This window comes from Fukomys damarensis, unplaced genomic scaffold, assembly GCF_012274545.1.
Source record: "Fukomys damarensis isolate Sample0158 unplaced genomic scaffold, DMR_v1.0_HiC HiC_scaffold_27, whole genome shotgun sequence".
Lineage (NCBI taxonomy): Eukaryota > Metazoa > Chordata > Mammalia > Rodentia > Bathyergidae > Fukomys > Fukomys damarensis.
Genome location: NW_022900939.1, coordinates 21,405,148 through 21,412,687, shown reverse-complemented (window position 1 = coordinate 21,412,687; position 7,540 = coordinate 21,405,148). Strand labels below are relative to the sequence as shown.

The 7,540-nt window shown below is 55.4% G+C and overlaps 1 protein-coding gene across 5 annotated transcripts; it reads right to left on the bottom strand.

Moving 5' to 3' along the window:
* Positions 1-830: 830 nt before the first annotated feature.
* On the bottom strand, positions 831-7,066 carry Cabp2 (calcium binding protein 2). Of its 5 annotated transcripts, none has more exons than XM_010635796.2 (7): positions 6,929-7,063; positions 6,142-6,351; positions 4,207-4,237; positions 3,129-3,263; positions 2,513-2,622; positions 2,262-2,409; positions 831-1,025 (listed from the first exon to the last, which is right to left on the bottom strand). In XM_010635796.2, the coding sequence occupies exons 1-7, from the start codon at positions 6,998-7,000 to the stop codon at positions 1,000-1,002; spliced, it is 732 nt and encodes a 243-aa protein (XP_010634098.1). In that variant the 5' UTR covers positions 7,001-7,063; the 3' UTR covers positions 831-999. The 5 variants fall into 5 exon arrangements, with proteins under 5 accessions (XP_010634098.1, XP_010634101.1, XP_010634102.1 ...); XM_010635799.2 differs by having other exon boundaries at positions 6,142-6,414; positions 6,929-6,943; XM_010635800.2 differs by lacking the exon at positions 6,929-7,063 and adding an exon at positions 6,778-6,906.
* Positions 7,067-7,540: the final 474 nt, after the last annotated feature.

Here is a 7,540-nt window from a genome sequence, read left to right as displayed (position 1 = left end):
TTTGGATCCCCCAGGAGAGATCCAAAGGTAAGTAGGGGAACAAGAAGAGTAGAAGAACCTCTGATTTCCAACAGGTCCAATCATGCTTTGGCTCACCTAAAAGGTCGCTCAGGGCAATGACTTCTCAGTAGAGGAGTCTTGTATTAGGCAGCTATTCGCGAGGTCCTGGTTCCCTAGTTGTGTTTGGTTGGCAGCTGGGGCCTCCCAAGTGGAGTGAGGTGTGAGCCCCCAGCCCAGCCATTCCCCAAACTAATTTACTCCTTGAAGCTGAGTTCTGTTTGTTTGTTTGTTTTGTTTGTTTTTTTGAGACAGGGTCTTACTATGTAGTTGAGACTGACCTGGAATTCACTATGTAGCCCAGGCTGGTCTTGAACTCACAGAGATCCTCCTGCCTCAGCCTCCCGAGTGCTGGGATTACAGGCGTGCGCCACCACGCGCCACGAAGCTGAGTTCTGGAAGGGAGCTCTGAATTGGTCCCCACCAGGTGGCTGCAGCAGTAATGTGATCAGGCTGGGAAAAGCCTCCTGCCCTGGGCATTTCCTCCATCTTTAATGCAACCCTTGAGTGGGCAGGGGACTTTATTAGGGTGAGGGGTGGGAACATGAAGCAGAAAACACAACTGGGCTCCAAAAGCAGGTTGGGTTTATCCATCCAGATGTGTCTCCTGACACTGGCTCTGAGCTGAGTCCAGGATCCAGAGAGGAAAACAAGAGGGTTCCCATCCACCGGGAGCTCACAGCTGAGCTTACGGCTTTTGGTGTCAGGGGCATCCCTGGGCTTGGCTCTTGGGACCTCCAAGATATGTAAGTGAGAGGCAAAATCCATCTTCCCAGGCTTGATGATACTTTATTGTCACAGAAACAGAGATAGGGTAAGGGTTGAGGCAGGCAGGGATGGAGGAGGATTCCGGATGTACAGGATGGGCTTTAGGGAACACACTTAGTTTTAAGAGGCTGTGGTTTGCCTGTCCTGTCCGCTGCCTCCAGCTTCTATACAGTTTCAGCGAGACATCATTCGCACAAATTCTGTCAGGACAGAAACCAAAGTTTTGAGTCTAATCTCCTGTCCCACCAGAGGTGAGGCCAATCTGCTTACTGTAAGGTGAGCAGGAGTGTGGCTATGGGGAAGGCCTTTAAGGACACTCCCTGGATCAGGTAGGGAGTAGGACTCAGGACCAGGAGTGGGAAACTTTGTCTTAAGGAAAAAATCAAAAAAAATTTTGTTGCTGTTATTGTTTTTGAGACAGGATCTCACTATGTATTTGAGACTGACCTGGAACTCACTATGTAGTTCAGGCTGGTCTCGAACTCACAGCGCTCCTCCTGCCTCAGCCTCCCGAGTGTGAATGTTGGGATTACAGGCGTGCGCCACCATGCCCGGCCTGGACAAAACAATTTTTGTAACTAAACTTCTCTTCCTCTTTGGTTTGACCCAAGGAAGCCCAGGAGCAACTTGAAGTCTACTTTGGGGAATGTGTTTCCTCTTTCTTTTCTTTCTTTCTTTCATTTTTTGAGACAGGGTCTCACTTTGTAGTGCAGGCTGGCCTTGAATTTGCAGTGATCCTCCTGCTTCAGCCTTCCCAGTGCGAGGATTACAGGCATGCACCACCACACCTGGGCCAGAAATGTATTTCTACATAGTAATTTTCCTTAGTTTCCTATTACTTAATCTGTGTGTGTGTGTGTGTGTGTGTGTGTGTGTGTGTGTGTGTTCGGTACTGGGAATTGAACCCAGGGCCTTCCTGTTGAGCTACGTCCTCACTCCCTTTTTTATTTTTATTTTTTGGTACTGGGGATCAAATTCGGGTCCTTGTGCTTGCAAGGCAGGTGGCAGAACCACTGAGCTAAATCCCCGGCCCCTCACTCCCTTTTTAAATTTTTAGTTTGAGGCAGGGTCTTGCTAAATTACTACATTGCCTCAGGCTGGGCTTGAACTTTTGATCCTCCTGCCTCAGTCTTCCACAGTGCTGGAATTATAGGCATCCACTATCATATCTGGCTTTTGTTTTTCTTTTGTGGAGAAAGAGCTGAGTTCCATTTCAGCTGCCCCAAATTCCAATCTGGATTCCATACATTTCCTTTTGCTAAGAACCTAAGCTTTCCTGAAAGCTGACTTTCTTCCCTTGGGTTTGCAGTAGTGATTATCTAGGAGAGGACATGGGCATGCTTGGCACAAGGTCTGGCACACAGAGATAACCCTCCCTGTGTCCTTTATCTGGTAAGAACCTTGTAGGGTGTGTTGCTAAATGCAGCAGGCAGTACCTTCGAAGTCAACCAGGCCATCTCCATTGAGATCGATGTCCTGCAGGATCTCGTCCACCTCCCGCTGGCTGAGACGCTCCCCCAGCAGGACCTTGAGGGCTGCCCGAAGCTCTCCCTCACTGATGCAGCCATCCCTGTTGGTGTCAAACTGCGATGGTGTTGGTTGTGGCTTGGGGTCACTGACTGGGTCAGGCGTCAGCTTAGCCCCTTACTCCCTGCAGCCCACCCTCCCAGCCTGGGCCCCTGCACACCTCCCGGAAGGCATCCCGAAGCTCCCTGACACCAATCATGTCTGCTGTCTCCGCTAGCAGCTTGGGGCCCATCAGCTCCACGAAGTCTTCAAAGTCCACCTTCCCGCCACCTGGGAGTCATGTCCAATGGCTGGAGACCCCAGCCTATCACCTGGCCCTCCCACCTCTGCCCACTGCCCTCCCTTCTTCCCTGGCCCTCTCCCCTTGCCTTATCAATACTTGGGCCTTTCCCCCGCTTCATGGTGGGAATCACCCTCCAAACAAGGCAAGGATCTGGCTAAAGATGAAAGACAAGCCACTCTTTTAACATGTGCTGGGGCTTTCCTTGATTTTTCTGAAGAGTTTGGCTGGGATCAAGTGTGGGCTTGAATGCTGTGTGACCTTAGACAAAGGTCTTTCACTGCATAGAGACTCACTTTCCTCATCTGTAAAGGGGGCATCATGGCCCTCACCCTGCCTCCCACAGAAGATGGTGGGATTTGAGGGAATGTCCTAGGCCCTGTGCCCTGGGATGTGAGGAGAGCCTGTGTAGTCACCGTGGGGTCTGGGCTGTCAGCCTACCTGGGCCTGGCCAGGGCCTCTGCAGAACTAGGGACGGGGCAGTTCTGAGACATACTGATTTGCTGTGAGATCTCGATGAGCTCCATCTCAGTGGGCATGTAGCCCAGCGTCCGCATGCAGGCACCCAGCTCCTGGTAGCCGATGTAGCCGTCCCGGTCTCGGTCAAACTCCTGGAAGGCGACCTGCAGCTCTACCAGGCAGAGTAGGATCAGTCCGCCTACACACCCGGAATCCCCACCTGCACCAGCTCATCCTTCCTTTGGTCTAATTGCCCAATAATTCCTTTCTAAACGTTAGTTTCTGTTTTGAAGACTCAGGGCATTTGCACAGGCTGGGGTGTGTGTGTGTGTGTTCTGGAACTTCATGTATGCTAGGCAAGTGCTTTACTACTAAACTATACCCCTAACCCTTCAGTGCTATTTTTGTTTGTTCTTTTTTGGTTCTGGGATGGAACTCGGAACCTTACACCTGCAAAGCAGGTGGCAGAACCACTGAGCTAAATCCCCGGCCCTGTTTTTGTTTGTTCTTTCAACAAATATTTAAGAAGCATTTGTTATGTGCTAGCCTCTGCTCAGAGGACATGGCAGTGAATAAAAAAAGGAAGAAGGAAGGAAAGTAGGAAGGAAGGAAGGTAGGAAGGAAGGCAGGCAAATCCTTGACCTCACAGAGGCTGCACCCTGGAACGCTTTCCCTTCCTCTTCGACTCTGTCATCCACTCCAGAGAGCCTTTCCCTGTCCTTTTGTTCCCTGCTTGTCCATTTGCTCTTTTCCTTGTGAGCCCTTGGCACTATTTATACTTGTAGTTGATGTGCTGCCATCTGTCTCAGAGGGCTTGGGCCAGATAGGCCTGGTTTGCTGTGTGTCCTGTGCTCGGTGCAGGGCCAGGCCCACAGCGGGTACCCGGAAAGTGTTGATTGGATGGATGCTTATGAAAGAGGCCCTTGACCCTCCTGACAAGGAGACCAAGGTGCTCATGGCCGGAGAGGGAAGGGTCTGCCGCCTCAAACCTGTCCTCTGTAATCTTCTTGCTCTATTTCCTCCTGCAGACTGCTGAAGCCCCTGACTGATGCCCTCATCCTATGGCTTCCACCCTATGCTCCCCTCCGGGAATCGCCTCTTTTCAAACACGTTACCTTCAATCTCCTCGGGCCGCAGGTCCCGATCCTGGGGGGCACAGATGGGTTAGGAGTTCCCCGGACCACCCAGGCCCCACTGCACCACTCACACAGGGCCCATGTCTGCTTGTTCTCTGCCCAGGGTGTCTCAGGTACTCCCTTCCCTGTGACCGGCCCAGGCTGCTCTCAGGACCTCCCTACCCCCTGCCCCCTCTTCTAGGGAACTCCTTTTGCCAGAGGTGGATCTGGGGGTCTGGCAGAACCTCAGATGTGGCTTCCATGTCTCTGTAAGTCTCCAGTGCTCTCTGTCTCCTCTACCCGCCACTGTAACGGTGTGGCCCTGCTGAGGTTCCCCTCCAACCACTCTCTGTTGTTGAAGGAGTGGCAAAGTGAAGGGACAAAGCCTGTGGGTGGGTGGGTGGCTGTACATACGAGCTGGGTAGCAGCGATGCTGGGCCGAAGGAAGATGCAGGCCGGCCCCACCAGGCTGCCAAGCACCGAGAAGCCCTGGATGCCCCCCTGCTCCTCGGGGCGGGGACTGGCGCTACAACAGGAGCCCCCTCTGGGGGAGCCAGGCCACTGCCAGGGATCCTGCAGCAGAGCCGGCCATGAGCTGGGGAATGGTCTGAAGCCCTCTCTTTGCCGCCCCCCCCCGCCAGCCATTCTGCTCTTTAGAACCCAGCACAGGGCCATGAGGAAGGGGCCTGGGGTACAGGACCCTCACCCATTAATACTGTAGACTGGTAGGGTTTATCCCCTAGCTGCTCAGTTTTGCAAACTGAGGCACAGAAAGGTTGAGAGACTTGGCCAGGGCCACTGAGGAAGCCAGGGGTTGAGTGAGACCTGGCTTTCAGTTCTGCGCTGCCCCAGCCAAGGCTGGGAAACAGGGAGTAGGGCCTGGAGGGATGGACAGCGAGGGCCTGGTCAGCTGAGCACAGAAGATCAGCCTACTGTGTGAGCCAGGACCAGGCTGGGTCTGAGTCTGAGGTGTCCCGGAAAAAACTCTCCTTTGAGGTCAATGAGCAACCAACCCCTCCGTCCAGAGGCCATGCCTACCTCCATCTCCAGCCCAGCCCTAGCGGACTCTGCCCACCCAATCTCTGGTCCTTGACTGCTCCCCCTTTGGCCTCCTACCTTGGGCCCCCGGCTCCGGGGCCGCTTGGCACAGTTCCCCATGGGCCCTTGAACTGTGCCAGGCCTGGAGTTCTGGTACAGCAGATGCTGCCAGCCCCCAGCAGCTTCCAGTGAGAGCACAGGAGCACTGCTGGGGATTTTCCCAGGGTTTTGTGAGGAAGATAGAGGGCGGGTGGGCAGGCGGGGGGCCCTGGGCCCAGTGGCCAACGGGTCCTAATCAGGGATTATCTCTGAGCATCTCCGCTTGTTAAGGGGGGCCACTTAGAGCCCAAGGTCCCTTGGTAGGCATAGTCTCCCCATGCTTTCTCCTCAGGGTCTCCTCTCCTGTACTCTTCTCGCCTCATGCCCGCAACTAATCTCCCAGTTGGGGGAGATTCTGTATCTTCAGAAGCAGGTCAAGAGGAGGTAAGAACACTCCGGGACAGTGCAGGGCTGGCTGGGCCTCTGTCCCTGCAGAACAGCAGTGAGTTCGGGGGGATGAACACAGCAGACCCTTCCCCAAGGCCTCTCTGAGAGAGGAGACCCCTGTCAGGATCCCGGATCCCTTTGCAGAGTGCACCCAGCCCACTCGCCCTTTGCGCCCCGGCCTGGATCAGCCTGCACCCTTGCACAGAGAGCTTAAGGAGGCTGCCTTTGGGTGCTGTAGGTGGAAGCTCAGTAAACACTGAGGGGGTGAAGGGGTTTACTCTGGCCTCTGCTCATCCCCAGACTGACCCTTCCAGCCATGTGAGTTCTTCGTCCCCTCATACCCTTGGCCCTGATCTGTCCTACAGGGGACCCTGCAGTTCCCTCATGGTTGGTCCCCTCATTCCCCCTTACCTGCCCATAGGCTGCCTGCACCTGAGCCTCAAGCTCCTGGAGAAGTGCCCGCCGGCTGGCTGCTGGGCTGGCAGGGGCCTGGCTGGGACCTGGAGCCCCTGCAGAAGGGCTGGGGTCCCCCAAGGGGATGCTGCTCTCTGCTGGGCCCGCTGGCAGGGCCATGGACACAAGGGCTTGGCACCTCCTCCTGGGCCTGCTTTGTCTCCAGTCCTGTGGGCAGGTGGCTCAGTGGGCAGACGTGGGTGTGGTTCTCCAGGACCCTTCCTCGCCGGCCTAGTGGAGCTCTATGTCCCCGAAATGCCCTATTTTCCCCACTGTTCCTTGCACAACCCTGCCAACCTACATGGCCTCCCTGAAATTCTCCCCGCCCTCCCCCACTGTGGCCCTTCAGCCTTCACCTTGGGGCTCCTCCTGCTGGCTGTCACCTCCTTCTCCCCCATGTTCTGCCTCGTTGCTCTGGCTCAGGGTCCCCAGCTAGATCTCCCTGCAGCATGGCCGACTCATTCCCATCTCCCTCATCCCCACCTCTGTCTCCGTCTCTACCCTGCAGTGTCTCTGTACCTCTTTCTCACTTTAGTCTGTTTGTACAGAAAGGCAGGTCACCCCCTTCCTGCCCCCACCCAGAGCCATGGGTACCTTTGTGCTCCCCACCTCCCTGCCTCCTGCCAGCGACCCCCGCCTGGTCCTGCCGAACGGCAACCTTTTGCTCCTCAAGGAAAGGGGTGGAGGTGCCCAGGCACTCCCTCTGGCCTCCCGTGCCCCCTCCCCATGCCCCCAGCCCACTCACCACCCAGCCGCCTCTCCTCGACTTCCAGAATGAGGTCAGTTGTCCCGCCTGGCCCTGCTCAGGGCCTCTCATGATTTATTCACTTGCCCCCTGCACTGGCCTTTGTCCCAGGGAACCAGATCCCACCAGATGCCTGCCACCTGAGCTGGTGGCTCTGCTCCTCTTGGTCTCTCATGGCCACCCATTCATGTATTGCTTCCGTCAACGTTTGAGGCAGGCTGGGAGCCAGCCCCGGGGCCATGTGACAGACCCCACCTCCCAAAGGATCCCACTCTCAGACACATGCAATTCAGAAAAGGCCACCAGGCAGTCTCCACGGACTTAGTAGACACCAACCCCAGTACTGGGGAGGCATCATGGAGGAGGTGAGAAGGGGCAACACTCCAGGGATGGCGAACCTTTTAGAGCTTTCAATAACAAACAGCCCACTGCGGCACATGTGCCATATGTTCACACCAATGTTAGCATTGCCCACCTGTGTTTAACCTGGGCCTGATGTTGGGTTAGTGCTGAGGTCTGGGGCAGGAATCAGTCAGAAGCGTGGAGTATGCAGGGTGCAAGGCTCAGTGGGTGAAGGCCCTCAGGAAGAGAGTTAGTAGCCTTTGTGGAGAG

What these genes read in the sequence shown, in the direction of transcription:
- Cabp2 (XM_010635796.2), bottom strand. Translation starts at nt 7,000, where the DNA reads ATGAGAGGCCCTGAGCAGGGCCAGGCGGGACAACTGACCTCATTCTGG. An exon ending in TGCAGGCAGCCTATGGGCAG is followed by an intron (nt 4,238 to 6,141) that starts GTAAGGGGGAAT and finishes TGTGCCCCCCAG; the next exon opens with GATCGGGACCTGCGGCCCGA. An exon ending in TTCGGGATGCCTTCCGGGAG is followed by an intron (nt 2,410 to 2,512) that starts GTGTGCAGGGGC and finishes ACACCATCGCAG; the next exon opens with TTTGACACCAACAGGGATGG.